Here is a 26,899-nt window from a genome sequence, read left to right as displayed (position 1 = left end):
AAAAAAAGTAAGAGGAGGGAAAAAGCAGTAATTAATTAAAGCAGCAACTGGAGAAAGAAGAATGAAGAACTAGGAATGGGAGTAAAGATACTCTCAGCACATACTTCTTGAAAAAAAAATTCAGCACACACAGAGACTACCCAGTAGGTTGATTTATGTCTCCCTTCCAACATCTATAGATTTGTTCTGTTTCCTATTATTTTCCCTCATACTTCTTTACTGTTCCTTATCTCTTCCTCCTACTCTGTCCATTCTAATTTATTGCTGTTGCACATGCCTCCATCCACTTCTCCCTCCTCTCCTCATCAGCCTATATATATAGCCTCCTCCTTCTGCCCCAAAGAAGAGATCTCCCACTCCTGGGATGATTATCTTCTTGCTGTACTATTCTTTTGCATTTCCTTCCCATTGACAAGAAGAGTCCTACTGTATTACAGACTCATGAGAGATGTATAACACCTATCAAAGAAGATCTTAAAAGCACAACACAAAGGCCAATATGGTTAAACCGCATAGAAAAGAAGGCTATGAGAAATGAAAAACACCCTTTAAAAAGTGAACTTCACAGCTACAGAAGAAAAAAGGAAAAGAGTATAAACTTCAGCAAGTTAAACATAAACCATAATTAGGCAGACCAAAAGAGATTTAAGAAAAAACTTGCTGAAACCATCAAAGCTAATAATGGAATACATCAGATATAGGAAACCTGCCAAAGATCCCCTAAGGCAAATAGATGATGGAGGTCTAAAAGTAGTGCTTGAAGAAGAAAATGCCACAGCAGAAAAGCTAAATGGATTATCCGCACCAGTGCTCACTACAGGGGAACTGAAGGAGGTTGCCACACGTGAGCCTTTCCTTACAGGGGCCAGTCCGAAGCACTGTCTCAAACTGAAGTGGCAGTAAAAGAGGCTTTAAAACAAATCAACACCAAGAACACTTACAAATCCACTGGGCCTGGTCGTATGCATCCAAAGGAAATCAAACATGAAGCTGCTATTAGGTGCAGTGTGTAGCCATCATTTAAATGAGGCTGGCACTAGAGAAATGGGAGGTGATGAATATGTCATTTGGCTCCAGGGGAGGGATTTGGGGGGCAACAGACCAGCAAGTCTGATTTCCACTCCAGGTAATTTGGGGAAAGCCATAATAAAGACTAGTTCTAGAAAACTTCTGGAAAACTACCATCCAACAGAGAATAATTAACCTTGTATTTTGCAGAAAGAAGTTAGCTGGGTAGATCTGTTGTTCTTTGGCAGACTCAACAGGTACCTGGTACTGAAACTGTGGAAAGCTTTTATGAAAATCCAAATATAGCCCAGTCAGTCAGAATCACATACATCAATGTTGTGCACTTAAATGTCCAAAAAGGCTTTTGACAAAATCCCTCACTAAAGACTTCCAGTTTCTTAAAGGCATCATGGAGTAAGAGGGAAGGTCCTCTCCTGAATCAACACCTAGTTCATAGACAGCAAGAAAGAGCACAAGCATGGTGAACAGTTTTTACAACTGGAGAATACTGCAAGCAGGGCTCCCAAGAGACATGCAGTGGCACCTGAGCTGCTTCACATGCTCACAAAGGATCTTGAAAAGGGAGCAAACAGAGAGGCAACACATTTGCTGATGACACCAATGTGAATCACAGATCTCATGGTATTGAAGGCTGGGCAAGAAGATGGTAGATGAATTGCAATTCTGGTACAGGCACAAGTATCAGAGAGTGTGCGCACACACCCCCTAAATCTGCATAAATCTGCACACAGATTGATGTCTACAAATCAGACACTTCCACTCACAATAGGTATCTTGGAGTTTGTGTGGACAGTGCTGTGAAAATATCACCCAGTGCTTAGGAGAGGTCACAAAAGGCAAGTGGAAGATCAGGAATTAGTAGGAGAAGAGAAGAAAAAACCAGAAAGCAGTCCTACATTACTGTGCTGCACATATCTCTTGAAAGGCGATTCTGGTCTCCTTCTCAAGGATGGATTAGAGTTTGAAAGCATCCAGCAAAGACTGACAGGCAGGATCAGAAATGCAGAACAGCTTCCATATGAGGAGAGTTCAAAACCAGCAGACTTCAGCGTGAAAAAAAGACAGCCTTGGGTGAGGGCATGTGGGTAAAGTCATGGAAGGCAGAGGACAAGTGAGCTGATGGTTACTCACTACTCGTTCAGCACACCAGAACTAGGGGACACCAAACAAGATGATCAGGCAGAAGGCTCACAGCACACAGAAGGGAAATCTTAGTGTGCACACTGTGTAATTTAATGACAGAACCCAGCGCACAGGATGCTGTAGAAGCCAAAACTATAAATAGATTTGAAAAAGCAGTCAGAGGCATTAATGGAAGAAAAGTCCATCAGTGGCTGTTAAAAGCAAAAATAGCAAGTAACTCCTGACTCAGGAAGTCTTTAAACTGCAGATTACTGCAAGCTGGGAAAGGACTGGAGAGAAGCATCACTGTTGCTAGCCCTGCTCTTACATTGCTTTTTTAGGCGTCTGCTTCTGATTGCTCTCAGGGGCAGGCCATGATACGAGGTGACCCATCAGGAGCACACCTACGTTCTTGCCTTCTCCTCAAAAGCCCAGGGCAAATCTGTCTCCTGGAATTGTCCCCAAAACACCTGAGCTGAAGAGCGAGCCAGCTCGACCCAAGCCACCGAGCCCTGTGTACTACCCTAGGCAACACCAAAGCCCTACCTTGAGGCAAGGTGTATTAGCTCCAGCTCAGTGTTGCACTGAAGCAGTGGCATGGTTTCTGAATTTGAGCTGGCTTGTAGATGGTCACCCTGCTTTGAACAGAGGTAGGATGGACAGAAGTCCATTTGTATCCAACTAAGCAGACATAACCTTATCCTCTCTTCTGTGACAGACCCTCTGGCACCCCATATCATCCCAAGGGTGTGCTTTAGTAGGAGGAGATGTCCTCCTGTCATCTGCTCCGGTTCGACTCATTGTTCTTAAACATGGGTGATCACAACCTGTACGCAACATGATACCAGATGATGCATGCAACTCGACATATGGAATTGTCATCTTCCCACCCCCCTTCAATGAGAGAGTCATCCAACTTGGAAAGGCATCCAGCTTTCCTCCGAGCTGCCACCGTTAGCCAGAAGGGTTTGGACTGGAGGTGTGCTTCATGGGGATCTCTGCACAAGCCCAGACCGGTCACCATGGCTGCTATTGTTTGAACAGCAAACAGCATTTCAGGGAGATGGGCAATGAATCATGTTGGAGCAAAGAAATCCCTATTCCAGATTTTTTTTTAAAAAAAGTTCCACTAACAGAGCTCCAACAACTCAACAATGTTTCCTGAAGATCCGAAGGGTACACATCAAAAATAATTTCATACTCTCTAGTGCTGCGTAAATTAAACTTTGCTCTGGCCAATAAGTTCAAAAATAAAGCTAAGCAACCTGTGTGCAGATCACCTGCATTTCTGCAATACTCCACAATTAGACAACTGCTGAAAGCTGCTGGAGGCAAATGCAATACATTTGCTAGCAAAACACAAAATGAAACAGTCTGTTTCTGTGCAAAAAAATATATAAATGAGGTTGTAAAGAGTGCTGTTTGGCAAAGAGTAATCAAATAAATTAAATATGGAACATTAAGTTTGGCACTCATGGCATTTCATTTTTGTCATTAAGAACATCGCTAAAGAAAATTCAATATATTCAATAGCGTTACTATGGTGTTTCTGGAGGGTTGCAATGAACTGTTGCTATGTCTTTAAAAAGGAAAGCGTTATATTATGGTAAATCTACAGAACTGAAGTTATTTAAAAACAGCGCATCTTAAAAATGCGATTGGCAGAACCAAAGTTTATGCAGAAGCATATGAAGTGCTGACACCAGTTTTTGTACAGTTGCCAAAAAACAGAAAGTAGGTGTTATTTTATAATAATCAAAATGTTAATCACAGCAACGCATCAATAGCAAGACTCATGCTAAAGGAAACTATTCCATGTAAAAAACTTAATTTAAACAATACAAAAATGCAAGTATTCTCCCGTGGTCACTCATACCTGAAAAGGGATTCTCGTGACAGCCAGATTTCATTCTGTTTCACGGTCTTCCAAGAGAAGAGCAGCAGCAGTAAAGCAAAGAGGGTCAGAACAGTAATTCTCCACTTAGTCAACTGTGTAGACAGCTTTTTTAGACCGTGGACAAAAAGGATGCAGTACCCCATACTGGGAAAAAAAAAAAAAAAAAAGAGGAAAAGGTACCAAAAGTTATATTCCAGTACTCCAGTTTATATGCAAGACATTCCGTATTGCATTTGTTACACAACTACAGGGTTTTTTGGACTAATTATATTTTCTGGGCTAACAAACTCCAATTCAACAGCCGTTTTCCTCAAGTCACAACACAATTTCCAAATTAATCTAAATGATAGACCCAGATGCCAGAAGTACAGTAGCGTACATAATGCCACCCAGCATAATGGTAGCTTACACCAGCCCATGGAAGGCAGCTGCTTTTCTGAACAGCAAGCTAAGAAATCATCGTGTAATAACAGTAATACTGAGCACTACTGGAGCAGCGTGGAAGTGAAAAGCATTTTAACACAGGGAAGCCTCTAAACAACCCCAGTGGTGGCTGCTATTAATTCTAGTTTACAAATTGCGAAGCTCAGGCAGGAGAATGACTGTTGCAGCCAACACCGCAGCAGAGGTGGGTGGCAGAGGCCACGTCAAAAGGCAGGAGTCCCTGCCCAGGTCTTGCACATCTACATCAGGGCCAGCCCATCCCTTCTCGTGCCCCATCCAGAACACCCGAGATGCGCTAGCAGAGCTTCCTCGCTGCCCCTCCATGAAACCACGCACGGTCTTCTCCAGCACCCAGCCTCCTGGCACTTTCATGGCTCTCCACACATAACTACTGAGGCATTTTCTGTGAAGTGAACCACATTTTGAACCTAAGACTTATTCCTGTATAACTTTAAATCAACTCAGTAGTTATTTACCTTAATTCAAGTGTTATATTAATTCTTCCAATGATGCCCTCTCAGTTGGAAATGGAGTGCTTTTGGTTGCTGTACTTAGTACGCCGCTAATTCTACTTGGCATTTTTAAAAAGGAATTTCAATTCCTATTGCTCGAGGAATTTCATTAGCTTATCTATAACTCATCAATGTAGTCACTTAGCACCGGATTTAGTTTTAGACTTAAAAGCTATCTTAATCCAGGCAACTCCCTTTGAAGAAAAACAGGAGCAGAAGGATCTGAAATAACACCTGGGGACCACCGATGCATGGGGACAAAAGAGCAGCCCTCCCCAGACGCTGGCACACCTTGAACCCCAGCTGAACCCCACACTTAAACGCAGGCAGGCTGGAGGCAGACAGCTCATCGCATCTGCCTGCGCTCCAGCCAGAGATCTACAGGCTTTCCTGGTCTGTATCGAGACGTCCAAGCAACTTCCCAGTGAGACTGCTTTGAGATAAGAAAAACCAAGAAGACAATTGCCCTGTCAGAGGTGACCTTGCAAGCAAGTACACAATATGGCAAAAGTCAATCTGGAACTCAGAAAAAAGAAAAACGTCCCATCTTCAAGGAGCTGTGAGCGTGCTTCTCGGCATGGTTCCTCTGCACCCTTGGGGGGCTGGGCACACTGCTATTGCCTGGGCTTCCTAAGGATGGAGTGGGACAGTAATTCTTGCTTTTACTGAGGAAAAAAGTGCCTCTGTTGTACGTACTGATCAGCACCAGGCAGTGGTGCTGTCTCTGGCACAGTACAGGTGCTGTATAGGACACAGAGGGAGGTATAGACATAGGGGCAAATCCAGAGACAACATCAGATCTGGCAATCATTCAAACTCCTTCATTGTTGTTTTAGAGCTCTCCTGTTTTTCAGAAGTGGGTATCAATTTTTTTTTTTTCACTTAACTATGCTTGCATTTTGCTGCAACACATTTCTTATGGCACTTGCACTGTTTTTTTCCGTGAATTTTTTTGGCACACATGTTTATTGCACCTACATTAACTGCAAGCAGACATTTAGAGCTACAAACCGAGATGCTGGTGCCAAACAATCCAGCCTTTATAGCTATTGAACTCTACTTTAAAACCTCTGAAAAGCTGATCTCAGTAATAAGCCCTCCCTTTCCAATAAGAAATCCCTCAAAACCTGCAGACGGTTTTCACTCTGTTATTTTGCCTTTCAGCAATTTCATCCTTCCCTTGGAATTAATTATCTGACATAAACATTATTTAATTGCTTTAGCACAAGGCTGTTTTCAAAGGAACTTCCCTACACCTTCACATTTTCAAGAACAGGCCTTTTCTAACAGAATCATGAATGTGTCCCAGAAAACAAAAAATGCAAACGTCAATGTCTTGGTATTTATGTCAAACCCTGCCCCAGCTGTTGGGAATTTCTGCCTTAGCAGCAGCTCAGTCTGCTTGTCCGGGGCACAGCCAGCACCACATGACAGCTCACACAGCCACTGGAAAGGTGCTTCTTCCAGGGATTATTCTGAAGCACCTGAGGTACATTGCCACAAGAGTTACAGAGAGATGCTGGGTGGTACAGAGGAGTAAGGGTTCATCTCAGACTACAGCTCCCATCCCAGCTGCACTGGCAATGACACAGAGCAGGTATGTAGCAGTGCCCAGCTCCACGTGGCACTTTCCATCGGGGCCTCCCAAAGCACTTTGTAAGAGGGGTCTGCTGCAATTTTCCTCTTTATAGAGCAGGAACCTGAAACATGGCAATAAAGTGGTTTGCTCTGCTGACAGGGGACTGGCAAACAAGGCAACGAAGCTGCAGTCCAGGGCTCACCTATAACACAGGGGAGTATGCAATGGAAACCAAGGTATCTTGCCGAAAAGCCCACAGGACTCCCTGAGAGATAAAGAGGTAAGTAACCCAATGGCAGGCTCTACATCCACACTCAGCAAGGCAGCGAGACCACAGGATTCAGCAGTAAGTACGAATACAGAGGGGAATGGGCTCCCAAATGGCTGCTGGAAGGGGATCGTGTAGCTAATGTACCAGAATCCCAAGCTGCAAAGCTGCTAAGGGTAAAGTTAAAGGAGTGATGCTAAAGATGGCAGGGTTGAAGCATGATTTACACTTTAATAAGCTGGAGATAATTGTGACACCATTAGGACTGAGCTGTAGATGTGCCACAATTATAGCCTAACTAGCCTACAGTCAATGTACCTGCACTATAAATTGCACGGGAACTCAAAAGAAAAAGGATCAGAAAGCATGATGTAGGTGAATACTTTTATTTTCAGAACCTTGTAAGTTTGACTTTAAAATTCAGCCAATTTCCTGCCACAGATCATCAAATAAAGGGTGGGGAGGACATGCCTGCATTATCTTGTCAGGGACCTTTTGATGCAGATGTGAGGTGGAGCAGCATTTTTTTGCATGGCTTTTTTTATGACACGGTCATTTCAAACACATCCCCTGGCTGAGGGTGGATGTTACATTCCTGACTGCAGGTCTTGTGCAGGCCAAGGACTCCCAGAGAAGCACAGAAAGCACGTACGTGTCCTTTGCCACCAGGAAAGCATCTGCGTTTGTGACTTCATGCCATAAATTGTTTGCAAAACAACTCCCTGCAACATGCCCAAAGCTATTATCCTTAGTATTTTTGCATATCTCTTTACATTTCTACCTTAAGGCCAAGGTGAACCCTGGGCAAATCCAGACCCTTCCTCCAGATCCTGTGGTCTGCTCCAAACAGAACAAACAAGTGTCCACACCAATGTATTAAGCATCTGTCAAAAAACCCCGTAATTATATTACTATTGTTTCCTAGTCCCAAAACCACATAATCCCTCATACCCTACAACACACTTGTTTCACACTAGACTCAACAGTCTGTCCCGGTACAGAAATTATCTTTAGTACTGAGACCATGAAGTTCTGAACCAGTAAAGCACCAAGCTGGAGCTGCTGCAGGGGCTACACACCCTGATGACTGCTGGACTTGGAGAGCCCCCCTGCACTGCTTCACTCATGGGATGCAAGTTCATCCCGTGTCCTTTCTCCCCAACCTCATGAGGCTTCAGACAAGCCATCTGAAGCTGTGCTGAATTTTAGCAAGTCGGCAGCATCCCGGGCAGCAGTGCTGTGGTGGGAAGAGCCCATATAGGTGAGACTGCACTTATCTAACTATAGTAAGTTGCCTGGTGAGTCTAAGACACTTCCTTTGTGGTTAACTCTGCCACAATCCTGCCATCACCTACAGACACAGAGAACAGTTCAAATACATTAGCTTTTCTTCTCAGAGTGATGGGGGACTTGACTCCATATCAAACAACACTGGCTCGCCAGGAAATCAAATTTTACTCACACACATTTACTGAAAAAAAATGAAAACGTCTCAAAAGGACTTTTCATAAAACACTTACTTGCCACTTGAAAAACTTACTCCTTAAGTACTACATTCCAGACATCTCCATAGCTATCTGCATATGTATCAAGGCTGTAGGGTTGTGGGTTTGGGTTGTTTTTTTTTGTTAACACTAGCATTTCCTAGAGAGTGGAAGGGAAGGGACCATTTCTCCTAAAGGTCTTTTCTCTTGGCATTGTCATCCCGTCACGCAAGCACTTTTCTGAAATACTTTGTAGTGTAAACAAAACAATGGGAAACAAGTAAAATCCCCAATCCACTATTATTTTTTTAAGTCCGTTTTCCACTGGATTACTGTAAAACTGCTAAGCTTTTTTTTTACTTCTGTAGCATAAGCAACAGCCTGCTACAGCAACTGTTCCCCACTCTGAAAAGTCCACGCTAGCTTGCTCCCTGGAGTCAGATGCAAAGCAGGACCTGAGGAACAGCCTGACAAGTTAACATGGTAATAGTTTTTCCGTGGGCGCACAATGAGCACACTTATTACAGCAGAAATTCAATGCGAATTCAGAAATTCAATGATGCTGCAGGAGAGCTCAGCAAATGGACCAACAGGCCAATGGTTTCATGATTCCTCACGTTTCAGGCTCCTGCGGTATTAAAGTGGTACCTTAGGTATGTCCTGAATTGCAGTGAGGGCAGGGCTGCACCTGGCAAGGCAAACCCGCTGTGCCACTGCCATGTGTGGCAGATCGCACGCAGGGAGCTATGCAATTACAGATTTTCATCTATAATTTCCGTGGTTTGTTTAATATCATTCCACCTGCAAGAAAGTGAAGTGAGAGGAGGCACAAGCAGATGGGAATGAGGTGGCACACAGACCCCCCTTTCCCATGGTGCGCTACATGTACTGCCTGATTAAAACAAGAGCCAAAACAGCAGATACTTAATATTTGCAAACACTTCTTGGGTAATTAGATCACAAATTCAACCTTTACTTTGGTTATTATGGCTCCTTTCCCAAGGTGAGGCTATTACCAACAATGCTTACCACAGCTCCTATCTCCCTCTATGGATCAAGTTTCCCACTTTTTAGTAAAAGTCAGGAACAGCTTCATGGCATTTGGTTCTTGGTGATGGCATCTAATCGAAGACATGTGCGGTTAGCGCCACAGCCCAAGATTACCAGGATGTTCCACTACATCAAAAAACATTTTACCACCTCCAGAAACTGCCTGAAGACCTACTGCTACGGAAAGCTCCTGAAAACCAAGGCATGCCCTAGTCACGCATCTTACTGTATTTTCCACGTTGCAACTTTGCACAGCGTAGGTTTCCACTCCATGAAGAAGTGTGTGGGCAGAGCAGGCTGAGCACTGCAGTTTGGAGGCACTACACAAGAGGGAACCTGCCTGGACACCAGCACTGCAGCCCCAGCTTTTTTTAACTCACACAGGCAGGGCTGTAAGCTCAGGAGTTAAAAAGGGTAGGAGAAACTATACAGAACAGATACCTTCCTCACATTTTTTAATGGTTATTTTTGCAATGTCAAATCTTGTGAAGTAGTTGGATTTTTTTAAAAAAATGATTTAAACTCAACTACATGCATGTACACATGGTAAATTCATTGATTTCATCAAAGCAGTTACTCCAGATTTCAGAGCTCAGCCTAGATAAGAATCCAGATGCACACATACATACGTATCAGTTAGGAAAAGAGTTGCACATAAGCATCCTGTCAAAGCATGGAAGAAATACTGCCCTGTTCAGGGGCTGCTAATGCAACAAAAGGGATATCTCAAAACTATACTGAGACCAGAAAATGCACTTGGCTTTGACATTTCACCCAGAAGGCTCTTTCTGGGCTGCAAACCTCCTTGATTTACAGCACTTATTTAAGACAACTCCCCTTCCCTCCATAAAAACTAACCCTCACTTTCAAGCTGCTCTGAGGCAAGTTTAACCCTTGTGTGCATGACTTAAACTAAGTGCATACTCTGCTGCCGCTGCTGCCCTTCAGAGAGTGGGGAGTGCAGCTTCGAGAAAGATCGTGTCTGTTGCCAGGTCCAAACGCTGAACACAAACATTTGATTCTTTCAGTTTTATAGTTCCCCACAAGCTTCCTAGCCCTAGTCCCACACATACGTTACCTGGCACAACATGCTTTTCGTGCTCCCAGTCCAAGATGCTCCAGCTCTGCAGCCTGAGCTGAGGAAACACACTGAGAGGAAGAGCCAAAATCAGCTGAAATGCAGCTTGCAGGCAGGGCTGTTGCTGCAGAGGAAAAAGGCAGTTCATCCCAGTTAAAGCCATCGTCTCTGCTCACACTTCTCTAATGGGGAGTAATTGATTGCAAAAAGCGCGCTTGGCGTGCCACGCGGGCTGCTCCTGCCTCACTACACAGCAGTCCGATGTGGAAGAGACCGCTGACAAAAACAAGCATGGCCAGGGTGTCTCCTTCTGCCCTAAAAAGCACTCTCAGGCACGGAGCTCCAGCGATGAGCAGTGCTGGCAGGGTAGCAAAGACGCTGTTCTGTGAAAAATGTCAAGATTTCCAAGGCTGGAGCTGTTTTGGGCCAGGATAAAATCTGGACTTTTAAAAACCGTTTTCATCTGGAAAAACAGTGTATTTGTATGTGCATGTTAGTTTGCACCCAGGTCACCCAGAACAACTCAGAAGTCAGGGCACTCTCTGCAACCTGGATTACCCAGATTCAAACTGCTGCGCCGGGTCAGGCCAAGAGTTGGGGGTGCAGTAAGTGAGTGCACTTGTAGGGCTAGGAGTTTGGGGTCCCCAAAATTCTCCAGCCAACAAAGCCCAGGTGCTGATCTGGAATAATCACTCTCCACTGGTCCGAATGTATTCAAGAAATTTTGAGAAGTTTACTTTGTACTGCCAAGCTTATTGCTGGGTCAAGTTTTTCTCTTGCAGATGGTACAAGGCTAGCCTAAATTCAGCAAGGTACAGGCTGGCTAATTTGACAGGAGTGCAAGTATGGGCCTAGATCAGGCCTGGATCAAACTGCCACCACCGAGTGATCCAGCAGGGTGTAGATCCAGCACTAATGCTGGTGTGTGGCAGATGGACCTTGGTGTCCCAACTCTCAGATAAGCATCTCCCCCAAAGAGGCAATTCTGGGCTACATCCATCCAACTGTCCATTTCTGTTGTCCATGTCCTTTTGACTGTGAACCTCATCTTCGGTTGGAGAAGTCTTTTGTTTGCAACCTTTTTATCTAAAGTTTCACTGCAGTCAGTACACCTTGGCAAAAAGTTTTGGGTTAACTAAAATGTCGTATTTTCCATGGGAAAATGTCGTTATTAAAACTTTCTCAACAAATCAGGACTACAGAGGAAAAACCTGTTGGAACAGTCATGTCTTTGGACTAAATGTCCAAAGGCAAGGAGGATGCGGGAGGTGACTCTGCATTCACTATGCATCTCTGCTTCTTCACCAGCACTAAGTTTTGAGGACAAAGAGAAAAGGGTTCTTTAAATTTCCTGTCTCCCAGTAATGATGACATGGAATTAATATCTTTTTTTTTCTTGGTTACTAGAGGTTTTAAAAGACTTTAGGACCACCATCAAGGTATAATATTTAGCATACAAAATAAATCCCATTGGAAAAAAAAAACAAGCCTCACAGCTCAGAAATATCAGCATGACAACCAACTAACTGGCAGCGTACATAACCTGCTACTGAGTCTGCTGAATAAAATGTCAAATTTTCACCAGAATTAAGAGGCCTTTTCCTGGAATAAGGTCTGCAAGTCATAATACAAAGACACAGAGAACCATAAACACTGGCAGAATACATCTAATTTGGAAAGGTACCTTATGAGTTACTGTTAGACTTTGTCCTTGGCTCTAAATTAAAAGCTATGCAGGCCTATATTAGAGACACTTAGACATGATCGGCTAAGTCATCAAAATGATTTACCTCCACTAGCAATGTGGTCCTCTAGTCAGAACATGATGTAATTAGAGAAAATGCAGGAACTCTTATTTTCCTTATTAGAGAGAAAATATGGACTAGAAATGAATGATTTCGCTAACCTTTGAATGGCTATTTAACATTTGGACACATTTCCCTTCCCTTCCTTCCAATAAGTCACGTGATAAACAAATTCACTTCATCACAGTGTTTGAGTCCGAGATTTCACTTCCAACAGATGCCTATCTGAAATATTTACAGGTAATACAGAAACTTTTCAGGCTTTGATTACTATATACATTATGGAAAGCAAACATTTTATAAATGAAAAATCTATTCCATGGGGATTCCACAGAAATTTCCCTAAATCTTACATACTCTACTGGGGAAGGGTCTGTATGCTACAGTTTTAATTAAAATACTGTAGTAACTTCTGGAATTCTATAGTAGGGACATAATTTCCCATTAAATTCCATTTCAAGTCTCCAAAAACTTCATCTAAGAAATTATTTTCTATTAAATTTCACAAGGCATCTTCTTGAGGGCACCATATTCCCTTGTAAATAAGAATTCCTTTTAATCAACATGACCAAGTAGATTATTTCCACAAGATGACATTAACTTAATTTATTACTATTTTTTCAAAGCAATATCCTTATATATCTGTATGATTTTCAAGAGCAGAATAAATGCGTTTGAAGGTTTTCCTTTAACCTAATATATCACACCGAAACAAAAAATCTTTCCAGTATGGCCATTAATGCTCATACTCCACACAAATTTAGCTTTTTCCTGAATCGATTGTACATGGCCAAAACGCAACATGCTTCTCAAAAGCATGTTTTAAATTTAGTTAAAATAACGCAAGACTGCAGTCTAGACCAAACGCGCCATGAGCTAATCTTTTTCAGCTTTGCACAATCATTTCAGCTTTTATTCCTACGTCTTTACTGCCTTTTGCCAAAATATCTGGCACTAGCATCTCAGCATTTCTTGCCTGCATTAACAGAGGATGGCTGCTTTGATTTCTCCTTAATGTGTTTAATAAGGGTGGGCAAGCCTTCAAAAGCTAGGAACTTACGTTTGGATACGCATCTGAAGGGTAGCTGCTTGCAGCATTTAGCCTTTCTACAAGCAGTTAATTCTCATTAATTAATGAGAAATCTCTCTGTCTGCTTCCGAAGGGCAGAGTGGAGTTATTATCCCTATTTAATAGATTGGGAAGCAGAACCGGCATTGCTTGCCTCAGCTGAGGTCCCAACCTCCTCGCCTCCAGCCACGAGCCATTTTGCAGACCGCTGCTTGAATCGACGCCCTGGAGCAGGGACAGGCATCTCTCAGGGTAAAGAGGGACCAGGCTGGGGCTGGGGTCTGGCCCACTGCCACCACATAATGCCCTCCCTGTCCCCTAAGGCTGAATTACAGGGAATATAATCCAGTTTCCTCCTTCTGAACTTGGCTGCTCCATAGCCCTTGCAAGAACATCAGCAATAGAGTAAGGCATTGAAATAATATTTTTTTTAAGTAACTGGAATTGGATCCCATATCCAAATCCCAAACGAATTGTGGATTTAACTTGAAAGCAGGCAAAAAGCCTAATTGTGTTGCTGAACTGAGATCACGCAGCAGATAAACTGGCTCCAGGGAGTCAATGGGACTTCCACTGCTGACTTCGCTGGGGTCAGGATTTGACTCCAACTGAAAAGAGAAGCTTCTTCTGTAAATCAGATGATCCCTTATGGGATCTGATCTAATACTGAAGGAATTCTCAATAGGTAAAAACAGGAATTCAGCTCCTGGTGAACTTGTAGCTTCAAATAACATTAAAGAAAGGGGTGGCAAAGGAAACTGAAAATACATCACCACCCCGTTACACAACTGGTCTTTAAGAAAATGAGGATAATGCGGAGAGCATAACACGCTCCCAGAAGAAAGAAGCACCAGTAAGGCCCATCCTCAAGTGGCTGCCTTGTAAGCAAAGGGGACTTCTGCTCAGGGGTATTCAGGTTCATAAAAATTACAGATGATTCCACTACCTACCAGGTTTTGTTTTTTTTTTTTCCAAATACAAAAGTTAATAACGTATGGAATTACACTAATTGGAATGAATGCATTAGGACAAAGAATCAAAAACATGCTCTCTGAAAAGGCAAAAATTCATATGGTCCCTCCTTTGGTAGAGCATGGGGAAAGCTTTAACATGATGCGTTAAGTTCCTGAAAAATACAAGCGCACTTTTTTCTGGATGCTGGCTTTCTTTCAGATTTTGAGACAGAAGGTGAAGCAAATGCCATCCTGTATATAGCAGTGATCTCATCTTCTAGTATTGACAATTAGGGTTGCAACATCAACTCTTGATATAGTGAGGAGCTGGTGAAAAAAAATGACAGCACCCGTAATTGCCTGTGCTGGAAAGACTAACTGTGCACTCTGCAACCCACTCATTGCAATACCCACCATGAATGAGTTGCCATAAAAACAGCGCTGGTACCACTGGATTGCCTACTGCTTTCAGCAAATTGGAAAATAAGCCATATAGCAATGTTTTGGTTGATTTGTTTGGTTCATATGAGGTTGTGCAAACAGCTTAAGTTGTCCAGCTACGACACAGCAGCCCAGTCAGGAGCCACTGCTGTCAGGGTAGCACTGAAAGATGAGGAAAATGCAGAAATTGCTCTGGTAGGAAAGGTCCGACCCCATGAGGTGAGAGTAAACCAAGCTCTGCTGGTACGTCAGTAGGGCAGGCAGCTCCTGGATGGCCCAAGAGTCTGCACTGCCTCTCCAGGTTCTGCGTGGTGAAGGGCAACGCAGAGGAAGAGCTAGTGCTCCTGTTTAAGAGCTAGTGCTCCTGTTTAAGTACAGACAATTGCTCACGGCTCAGAATAACTGGATGCACATAGTTGTTCTGGATTTTCAAATAACTAGGCTGTCTGTGGTGTTCTGAGCAGCATTAGCAGATATGCAGTAAGCATAATTACATCTACATTTTGAAGAGGGAAAAACCCGCAGTGGTTTAAGTCTTTCACTGATCCAGCTATTTATAGCGATGCCTCTTTGGAAAACTGTGGCCTATAGAGTTGTATCCTGTCCACCACTCCCAAGACACGTATTTCACAGTCCTAGCCCTCCTGAAAACAAGTTTTCCCCTCTTAAGGATAAGAAAAGAAAAAAATTAAAAGTTGAAACACAATAAATTGTTTCCTATGAAATTTTTCAGGCTAAAGTAATGCTATTATTAAAAATTCCTGATTTAAACAAACAAGTGCCTGTAACCCTCAAATGAAAACTAAATACAAGAAATATTTTCTCCAAATATTTCTGTTTTGCTAAAGCCAATTAAGAAAACATTCAACCATTTTGACTTAGCTTATATCCTTCTCCCCCAAGGCACAGCTGCAGACAGAAGAGGAATTGTTCCAAATACCCATCAATCCCTAGAAGGCAAGGACCAGCCACATAATTAGACTTCAAGCAAAAGGCTTATTTCTTGTTCCTTTCTATTTACAACATCTTTTACATAAATCCTTGGTTCCTTACTTAACTTTTATTGAAAAGAAAATGCTTGACATTTTGCCCAGGCAACTACTGAGCAACACTGAATTAGGACTTCAGGCTGTGACACACATACACAACTGTCACATCCATAAATATTAATAAAACGCTATTACTTGAAACAAGGGTAGAAAAGCACCTCCCAGCTTAAGCCCAAAAACATACATCACTGAGTTCTCTCCATCTGATTGAGGACTTTTGTCTAAATAAAGCTGAACGACAACCTCTGACTTGCTAACCGAGTTTTAGAGAAGGAATGGCAAAGGATGAGAAAAGCCCTTTTCAAGATGTAACATAAGAAAACTGCTAAAAGCTGTTCTAAATAAAGAATGCGAGCCCTTCCTAAAGTCATCATCATTAACCTGCCAGGCTCCCAAGGGAAAAAAACACACCAACCCACATTATTTTTGTTCTGCCATAGTCATGAATGTCCGCAGAAGTCTCCCTCACCACTCACGCCATTTTGCACCTGGAGGAGTTAAGGGAGCTCATTTCTTGGCAACTCGGAGCCAGAAGCTCAGCTCTCTCCAGATCCTTTGGCTGGAAACTGCCCATCTCTCCCGCAAACTGCCAGGGTTTGCCTTCCCTTTTAATGCCAGCTGCCTGTCAGCCTGGGGTAAGAGCAAAAATCAAAACATTGCAAAGCAGGACATGAGTGATCTGAGCAAAGTATGAGATCCAGGGACTCTGACACAGACTTACTCCGGAGAAATCATTTAATCCTTCTGCCTCAGTTTTCGTGCCTGAAAAAAAGCAGCAACTATCAATTACCTACTTTGTAGGTCATATATTTGCAAAGCCCTCAGGGAGATGAAAAGCATTATACAAACTATATGCACACATGTTAACGCTGATTAATTTTCTATGCACAAATGCATCCTTTTTTCTTCTTCATTGCCCCTCCTCTCATTATATCAGCAGTCTCATCTGGAGGAGGACGAGGAACTGCTGATGGCTGAAGTATTTTCCACAGTTGTTCTTTTGAGATTCAGAAATGCAACCACTCAACACAGCCCTGTGTGCAGCTGACTGTTTCCTTAATAGCTTTGCGCTTTCATGTGTTCCCTCATTTTCTGTTACATGAATTTAAAGCAATCTGATTTCCAAGCTAATTTAAAATTATGCAAGATCCATTAGTTGAGGGTATCGTTTCCAAAATAACTCTGAGGGACACTTTCACTCACTATACACTTTCAGGTATACTCTCAGCAAACAAAAGCAGGGCTAGTGATGTGAATAAAGTCAGCAGGACTTGACCCTAAAAGCAAGTCAGTATATAGCAGAGCACAGAGATATAGCCTAACTGCATAAGAAGCTTGTAATAAATGCAACAGCTCCTACACAGCCTGAGTTTTACACCAATGAGCAGCCCTTTTGTGACAGTGCTTATACAAATGATGATCAGAATATGCATACAGCTTTGCAAAAGACCATCTATAAGCGTTTTTCTCAGGATTTTTGGATTTACATTTTCTGAGCAACACAATTTAAACATTTTGCGGAATAAAACTATTGTTTCAGTTATGACAAAGTAATCCAGAGTGAGACTGAGGACTTGTGCTTTGTCAACAGCTGCACAATGGCAGTTCCCATCAGAGGTAACAGATGCTGACCCTCTGCACCTGAGGGTAGAATTGGGCTTTCTGACTTGCAGCATCCAAGAACAACCATTTATGCTTATGGCTGGAACAAACTGCCTTGGCACAGGTTGCCCAGAGAGGTTGCGGAGTCTCCCTCCTCAGAGATACGCAAAAGCTGTCTGTACATGGTCCCAGGCAACTAGCCGTGGGTAGCCCTTCTTGAGCAGGGGGTTTGGACCAGATGATCTCCAGAGGTCCTTTCCAACCTCGACCATCCTGTGACTCTGTGAAATGGGCAATGGCCTGGTGCATCTTGGATGAATGTACTCTGACTGCCACTGCAGCCTCTGGTCAGGATACTGTGGAGATGTCAGAAATAACACCTCAAAGTTGTCCTTGAGTAAATGCAATCGGAAGCACCCAGACTGCTGAAGTGACAATTGTTAGAGGCTGGAAGCTGAGGGAAATCCCAGGGCAGAGGCTGAGGGATGGAAAAGTTGCTGGATTTTCCTCATGCTCTTCAACAACCTGCAAATCCTCCACTCTTAGATGTGTATGCCAGTCAACAGCTTACAGGCAGGGTCATGCACATATTCCACAACTGAAGCCAGCAGCCTTTTAAGGCAGCAATAGTCACCTTTGTTTTCACTGACCACTTAATGTAGTTGGAAAGCTGAGCAATACCACAATAAAACTATGAGAAGTTAACTTTTCAGCTGCTGTCCTTAAGGTAAGACATTGGACAATTTAAGTTGATAATGCTACCAAGAAAAAGAGTCTTGGAGGACAATCCTCAAGAAACACCACCTCATATCTCTGTATTGAGCTGTTTTCAAGCACACAAAAAAAATCTGTGTTAAAAAAAAAAAAAAAGAAAGGATTTTTGGGTAGCTTTGCTCTGGCCAAGTAATTGTGCTCTCAACCGACTATAAAATCTCTCATGCTATCACGCCAAAACTCAAAGGCAGAGAACACACTGACTAGCAATATAATGTTTGAAGTACTGTAAAAGGGAAGAAGCAATCATGCCTGCTTTTAGAAAATGGGATGGTGGTCTCATTAGAAAGGAATTCAATTGCAATAATTACCTCGGCATGTAAAGGACTCGCTCTGCCACCACAAATCCCACCTTGAAGAAGAGGTTGCTGGCTGGGATGAATGGGAAAACCAGGAACAACAAGCCAACCAAAACTTCTTTGTGTTCCAGTTTCTGCAATAACACAAAATTAAACAAATATCAACTAAAAAAATCCAACTTAATTCACCACTAACTTTCCCCTTTCCTTTTGAGATTCTTATTCATTAAAAAAACCATTTGATATGTTTTCCATTTAAAAGAAATTATTCCAAGACACTGTTCTTCCATATTTATGCACTGTTTGTGCTTCTGATATGCCCAGAAAGTGCACAAACACTAACCACAGTGTGTATTATTACCCTTGGTATCTTTTCCAAGGTCAGCTCTATTGTATGCAGCTCTCTTGAGATTACATAGGTAGTACTTAAGATACACCCCATATTGGTAATATGTTAAGTATAGAACAGTGTGAATGTATACATTAGCATGTCTACCACAGTATAGCTGTATGTACATACACAAACGCATATCACATACACACAGACTGCTGTGTTCAATCCTAAATGTTTATAACAGAAAAAGCTCTTCAGTCAGTCACATTTTGTGTAAAGAAAACTACCCCCAAATGGCACATTAATGCAGTCATTTTATCCCTTTCGAGAAAATATCTAAACTTGAAATGATACTTTCGCACACAAGGCCTCCATACTCATACAGAGTTGGAAATTTGAGACATGCTATATGTTAAAATTAATGTCTTTCACTTGAGCTCACTTTAATGTTGGCTCACTTTTTGAGGAGGAATCAAATTGCCACATGCAATTCAAAACAACTGTGATCTGCACAGCCAACACAAGCATCTCGGGATGCCATGATCAGCAGCAGCTGCTGTTCCTGCCAGGGAGAGACCCAAGCCTCCCTGGGAAAGCTGAGTTTCAGATTTAGCTCCACCCCAAGAGGGTGAATTAGCTCATGCTTTCTGTTGATGATCTCAAAGAATGACATCAAGCTAACAGAAGTGTAGCATTAGGTCTGTTAAATCCCCCAGGCAGATATCTGTGCTCTCCTGCCTGCAATATTGCTGCCTCTGCAGCACCCTTCTGCAGCCATTGGGAGAAGCTTTGTCATGCTTAGAAACAGATGCAACCAGAATCACTTAATGGTTGCAGCACTTTCTAATTGTTGTGGGTAATTTCTCAACTTTGGAGAGCAAACTGACTTCTCTTTACCGGAGGGATCTAAGTTTAGAAATGTTGAACAAGATTTTTGAGTAGAGGAACTGAGCCCAATCAATGACGCAGGGCCAAGCAGTGCAACCTGTCTTGCTTCAGCACAGCTACAGACTGCGACAGCAGTTACCACCAGCCTAGTCAGTGACTGAAATTCAGAAGTCTCAGTATTAAAATATATTTATTCTGTTCTGTGGGTAAGACAATGAACATTTTCTATGGGTACCAAACGCAAGGGTACATGTCAGGAGGCTCTGATGTTGCTTCAGAGGAGCTGAACAACAGGTTCACAAAAAAATGCACCGGCTTCCCCGGCTCAAAGAGGAAACATGATGCAGAGAGGGGAGCAGAATTCACATCTCCAGACTTCCTTATCAGTACCTGCTTTAAACAGCACCACAACTACCTGCTTCTATTACCCACTTTTTCAGTGTCTTGGAATCACAGTTACTAGTGCCTTCTTGCAGTCACAACAGCACCTAAAATACATTATTCCCAGAGCTGAAGCTGGCACCAATCCATAAAGCTGATGAGCAGAGGTGCCCAGTAATGGTCATTTTGGCTTGTAATTACAATAGAAAATTGAATAGGAAAAAAAAAGGATTAAAAATTATTTCTCAACTCTGAATGCAAATTACCAGTCCTAGCTCAACTCCAGCTTCCCTCCCACCCAGCTGTGGACATATACTCCATTCGTCTCCTGCCGTTTGACACTCCTTTCTCACCTTGTCTGGCCTAATTATGGTGCCCATTTGCTGCCACCACTCTACCCCAGGGGTTTAACAACAAAGACCTGGAGGAACAAAGGTATGTTGGGCCAAAGGGAATGCACTGCTAATGCATAAAATGTTCTCTGTACCCAGGATACACTCTTGCTTTCAAATGAACCAGCTATCAAATATTTCTTCACTTGTTGTTCGCTAAATCAATAATTGGGAAAGCAACCTCTAGTTAATACCTCTAGGAAGGACACAGTGTTACTCTAGGCTGCAGCACTGCAGATAAGCAAAGGAAATTGAATGCTGGAGAAAGACAAATAAAACCTGTACATCAAATGGGAAAGAGGAAAATGTGGGAATTAGCTCAGCTGAAGGAGAAAATGGTATTATGGGCCCTTTCTGCCTCCACAACAAGTCACGGCTCTAGACTAACGCCATTGAGGGCTGCCAGCTCAGTCCCTTGGGCAGGGCTCAGAGACGGGAGCCCAGCACTCACGAACCAGCCTCACAGAGCAGTACAGTACTCCGTGGTGCTACTTATTTCTGAAATGAGAAACATTTCGCAGTTCCCTTCTCAAAGCATTTGGTTCAGGCAGAGGCTTTTGTGAAGAGCTGGTCCTTGAAGGCCAAGCTTCGGCTGATTTTGTGCTATGCGTGGTCCTGCCAGCAAGCCAGCAGGTCAAACTGCTGAGCTCGTGTTGTGGTCACTCCAGAGCTCAGTTTGGGTTTCTTTCCTCTACCCAGCCATTAACTTTCCCAAAATTTGTACAGGCACTTCGTGTATTTGACACCTTGGCGCTGCGGCTGGGTCCTGTCCAGGAGGAGAGGCTGGGGAGAGCCCCTGGGCAGGAAGAACAGGTGGGGTCGCTGGTCATCTGAAACTCATCTGTGGCCATTAACGAGACTGTCTGGATGTAGCCTCTGGCACAAGAAATTCCTAAATCATTGGCTGCTCGTAGTTCAGAATTTATACTGGAGGAAAAAGCTACCTTATTCACAGCCAGATCTTATTTCTAAATAGTTTCTACTGACCAGTTAGATACTGAGCAAAACCAGCCTTTGCCCTGACCCAAGAGCTGTACGTTCTTCTATCCCAACCTTGCAAGGGCTGCAGGCACAGCAGAGCTATCTGTCCCTGCCTTCCCAGCAAGGGCTAACATCTGCTCAGAGAAAACAGAAAAAAAGGACAGAAATGCAACCATGATGTGTTGAAAGGACTGTGTGTACCACAGGTGATAATGTTAGACAGCTGAAGGCTACCAGCACAAGTCTCATAGGACACCATATTCTCCTTTACCTTTTTCCCTATCAAAATCTACTTAGCAGATTCACCTTTTATTCCCTATTCCCCTGGAGGGGCTGATAGATTTATCAATGAGTAGACAAGCAGGATAGAACAGCACAAGAACATCAGGGACCGGTACTGTAGGGCTGCAGGAACAGAAGGCAGTAGCATCTTCCATCCAACACAAGCCATAGGAGATGCCCTCCACATGTTTTTTAAATAAAAAAAACCCAACCTGTAGCTTGTTACATTTTTCGGAGAGGAGGGGGAAGAAAAAATAAATATTGGGACCATTTATTTAGCTTAACCACTTTGGTCATATGAGCCCACTTAAGAGGCAGTGGAGCTAAAGGTGGCAGAACAAGCATCTTCCAGGTGCTGGAGCAGTAGTAAAAGCTTTTTAAAGAGTAGTAGGCAATTTTGTTTGTCTTCTTTTTTTCCTTAAAATAAAAAAGGTAGGACTAGAAATTATAGATCACTTCATTCCTTTTACATAGAGACATCTCCTTTCCTCTTAAAAGATGAGTGCTTCCTTTTGGAAAACATAAAACTTATTTTCCTATCTGTCACAGAGGTCTCTGGGGAAAAAAAAACACCTTTGAAATAACTTTATAATGATTCCTTTTGTTAAAGACAAGCCAACTTCAAATCAAAATAACATTCCTTATAGCAGATAGTTTGATGGGGGTTTTCAAATTCACATCTACCTCTAATTACAATTAGGCCTTCATTATACTGTAACAAAGAAAAAAAAAAAAAAAAGCCAAAAGCAAAACAAACCAAAAACCAAACCAAAAACCAATAAAGAACAATTTTTTTGACCTGCTATTTTTCATAGACTTATCAAAGAACTAAAGAACACCACTTCTTCTCCCACAGGCAAGGCAAAAAATTGTCATACTATCTCAAACAAAATAGCAAAGAATCACTCCAAGGCCAAAACTATCAACACAGCCATCAATCTCAAAAATTGCTTCCTTGGCAATTTGGGGGAAAAGGAAGAAAGTCTTGAGTTTACAACTGAGATCGATCTTCCTGTATTACATATAAGACATATTCCTGAGCCACAAATAAGTATTTGCTGACTACTGTTAAATCACAAGCCTTCTACAAGCCAAAGCCCACAAAGTACGAGTGCAGGAGGTACGCAAATTACTTTGACATATCTGTCAAACTACGGACTTGCATAAGCCCACTGTAAATTCCCCATCTTTCCCATTGAGAAAGCATTGTCTGAGGTGCCAGATCCATTAAGTCTCACACTGTGATGGCAGGACTTATGTTCACATTCCCTGGCACCTCCAAGGGCTGAGGCATTGGAAAGTGGAGCGGTGAGGACAACCGTCCTCCTGGCTGACAAAGTTGCACTTTGGGGAAGGTAGCACCTGGGCAAACAAGTCCAAAGAAAATTGGTTCTGTTCTACCTTGGAATGTTTCTGAAGGTGTTTATAACGTTCTTGCCTCTTTGATGGGAAGGTGGCAATCAAATCGGGTTTACTTTCTTCCTCTAACAGTTTATTTTGAGAATGAGGCAAGTGTCACCTCTCCACCGTTTAGAGCCAAAAGCTCCATGCAGTAAAGACTTCCTTCCTACCAAAACCGTAAATCACCCTCTGCCAGCGAGCTCTGGACGGTCCATTGCAGGCAGTAAGATGTTATGCTTGGAACATCTGACTGCAAGCGCAGAAAAGCTGGTATCCAGGAAAGCTGGTAGTGCATGGCTGCGTAAAAGCAATGAATGCTATTACACATTTTCAAATGCTTGTAGGCCTAGGAGGTAAGTGTATTATCCAACAAAAGAGTCACAGATATTCAAAGCAGCGACATGACTGTCTGTAGACCGCAGACAAAGGGTTACACTTCTTCAGTTTGTTCCTAACATCCATTTGTGCAAGCCCTTAGTGCAGACTGCACAGAAACTTAATTGACGTATTCCTGTTGTACCAGTCACTCATGAAGCCACAAGCCACTTGGCAACATGACTCCTCACTGGCCTGCACCAAACCACTGGCAGCATCTCACCTGACAAGAGGGCAGAATCTGCAAACATCTACTCTCGTACTTCCAACACACACACTGTTAAAGATAAAAAGGACAGTGTAGAAGCATGTCAAATTCACTCTGCGTTCATGCATAAGGTGATAAAAAGCAAACTTAAGCTAATTAGAAATCAACCCTAGGGATTCATTCCTTCACAGGAAAAAAATCTGTTGATGTAAAGCTCACAGAAGCAAGCACTGGGTGCTCCCCATTCCCACCTCACTGGTGCAGGCACAGACAGGCCATGGCAGAGCTGTGCCATGCTCCATGTACCATCAGCATGGTCTCCTTTAGGTCACCAGTGGAAATCAGGATGGAACATATACATCTTTATCTTCTGTGGCCAAACAGGAGGGCACTGTGGAGCTGCGGCTCTTTCGCTCTGCTGCCTGTGCCACCACAACTGAACAAACGGTGCCAAAAGTCACGTGTCAACAGATGGTCTGAAAAACTCAAACATTTGGTAAGGAAAAGGTAACTGCCCAGCTTCAAATCTGGCTCAGACACCAGGCTTAATCAGCTTGCTCCTACAGAAAGAGCCACAAATTCTGTAATCACTACAATTTACCAGATTTATTCTTTCAACTCATCAAAAAAAAAAATCAGCATCTTCAGTAGCACCAGTTGCTTGAATGCAGGCTTAGCAATTCACTGTCTTCCTAAAATAGTTCAGTTTTCCTTGGTGATCATCTAGTTCTGACAAAATCACCCACAGTTACTACTCAGCAGAATTAAGAAAGTTTTATACTTCACAGATAATCTAAAGCCATGGAGATTTATTATACTACTTTGACAATCACTGCTCACTAACGGACACACTGATTCTATTTCCAGCATTTGGCAACAACAAAAACTACTTTCCAGTTCACCAGCAGCAGCACCTACTCAGGAACTGGTGTACAAGCAAACATGCACCGATCAGAAATTGAATCAAACCCCCTGAAAGTACCATTGGCTTCCTAACCTGGGATTATCTGAAGAGAAATCCTTGGAGCATATCTCAGACCACCCTAAGGAGATCATTCACTTTCCGTTCCCAGAAGAAAGCAAGTCCTGGCCTGTACCACTAGGTAAAACAACCTATTTTTCAGAATGATGAAAGTGCCTAGAACTCTCTTATATCAATGGGAACTGTGGATGCTCAAACGCTCTGGAAATCAGGCTCTCAATTATGGAATAAAAGCAGAAAGTAGTCCTTTCCCAATCCCATAACGCGCAGCAGGGCACAGAAGTGTATTTCACTGACATTTCACTTTTATTTTAGTATCTTAAAGTAAAATTTTGATATCTACTATTTTCTTTTTCCCTGTAGACCTCAGCTACCCATCCATTCACCTGTGTGTTTACGGTCTTTCTTATCCAGGTTTCTAAAATTCCCTGAAGATATAAACTCATTTTCCCAGTCCTTAATCTCTGCAGCCTCTAATTCTGCTTGATGAGCCGATTTGAGCAGGATGCAGGAGCACACATCTTTGAAACAGAAGTGGAACATTCCAAAAGGAAATAGGAAAGTCAAAAAATTGCTCCAGGAATTAGAAAAATGCTTTTGACCTTGAGGTGGTTTTTCCCTCTTCCCCTTCATTCTGTGACTGCAGGCTGCTTCAGTACATGGGGGAAAAAAAAACAAAAGGAAAAAAAAAAGAAAAGGTAAATTTAAACACGTGTACTGCTTGCGGCACATACCAGCATGGTCTTTGTAAAAGCAATTCCGTTCATGGTGAGTTTGCTCTTAAGAGGTACACGGAACAAGAGCACCCTAACCAAAAATCACACAATACTTTGGCACCCTAAGGTTTAACTAAGGCCAAGTAGCCACAGTGAGCATCATTATTTCCCCTAGCTGTAGATTCTTGGTTCTCATCCACCTACCCTCTCCTACTCACCCCTACTACTGTGCCACTCCAAAACCTTTCAGCTATGAGTGGGCCTTGAAATAGTAACTCAAATCAGAAGAAGAAAATGGTAGAAACAAAAAGAGTATCTTTGCAAATACAGTAATTCAGTGTTAACATGCTGAAAATGGCAGAGAACTACCTGCCCCTATGAAAATTGACCTACCTAGTGTGACAAACCCCTGCAGGAGTTAAGAGCCCATTTGGTGAGATGCTGAATATCTTCACGGTGAGTCAAATCAGAACTACTTCAACTATGGCTAAATTTACTCAGAGTACCACACCTCCAAACCTGTTACTTCAAACACCAAGAAAAAAAAATCTGACGCAAAGGTATTCTGATAGTTCTCGTGTTTGCTTTTTAATTCAGAATGGCAATCACATACAGACTGACGACGGTTTCTTCTTTCGCTCGAGTCTGTCGGCTGGCACAGCAAGCACCCCGGGAACGCTGTCGTGTTTCTTCCAGCCTCACCAGGGACCCGCAGCTGATCGGCTTGCAGCACTCGATGGAGCAGAAACGCGGACGGCAAGGCATGCAGGGCGCCCGCAATGGGCTCCCCCCCTTCCTCCAAACAGAGTCTTTCTGGCTTATTACTCTCTCCCCGCAGCAAACATTAACAATAGAAGCAGCATAGAAAAACCTCGCTGCTAAGGATTAAGAACATCAGTCTGACCTTCTCTCTGTGTGGAAGCAATTCAAGTGGGCCCTCAGGAAAATGAAAGCAGGATTTATTTTAAATGGACCTTTTATGAAAATGACTGTGGTTTCCAGCTCGTCAGATAGACTCCGTCGATAAATAGCCTTATTCACCTTGCCGTGCCTTTGAAGCAGGTATTGTTCTGGAAGTGTTGTGGCATATGAATTTTGCTAGGCATACTTTCTAACTGTGCTGGTACTACTGTAGAATATTATAAAAGGCAATTGTTCCCCAGAAAGGTCGATAATCTGTGATTTATTAACAAAATGCCAAACCTGGGAAATCGGGCAAAGGTCTCAGGAGTGCAGGGTAAAGTAAATAGTATGACAGAATACACATAATGAGTGCTAGCAAAAACAACAGAAACACGCACAGAAAGATGCAAATCTGTTCCTCTTCTTGATGGTATTAAACACTGGCAGCTAAGAAATGTAGTCTGTGAGTGACTGAGGAATAGACTTAAATAAAATTAATACATATAAACCACCAAATAAATGGCAATATGATGCCAATTACAGCACAAATTAAAGTCATAATAATTTGGTATAAAATGCCTTGTCTTGGCTAAGAAGCAGT

General features: G+C 42.7%; 1 protein-coding gene across 1 annotated transcript in view; it reads right to left on the bottom strand.

Moving 5' to 3' along the window:
- The window catches only part of TMTC1 (transmembrane O-mannosyltransferase targeting cadherins 1), a 157,116-nt gene that overhangs the window by 51,036 nt on the left and 79,181 nt on the right, over window positions 1-26,899 (bottom strand). Inside the window, 2 exon segments of the mRNA XM_068400608.1 lie at window positions 4,028-4,192; window positions 18,468-18,589. Coding sequence (XP_068256709.1) covers window positions 4,028-4,192; window positions 18,468-18,589 — 287 coding nt within the window.

Source organism: Nyctibius grandis, chromosome 5 (genome assembly GCF_013368605.1).
Source record: "Nyctibius grandis isolate bNycGra1 chromosome 5, bNycGra1.pri, whole genome shotgun sequence".
Classification (NCBI taxonomy): Eukaryota; Metazoa; Chordata; class Aves; order Nyctibiiformes; family Nyctibiidae; genus Nyctibius; species Nyctibius grandis.
The sequence above is the reverse complement of the archived record's forward strand: the minus strand, read 5'-3'. Positions and strand labels throughout refer to the sequence as shown.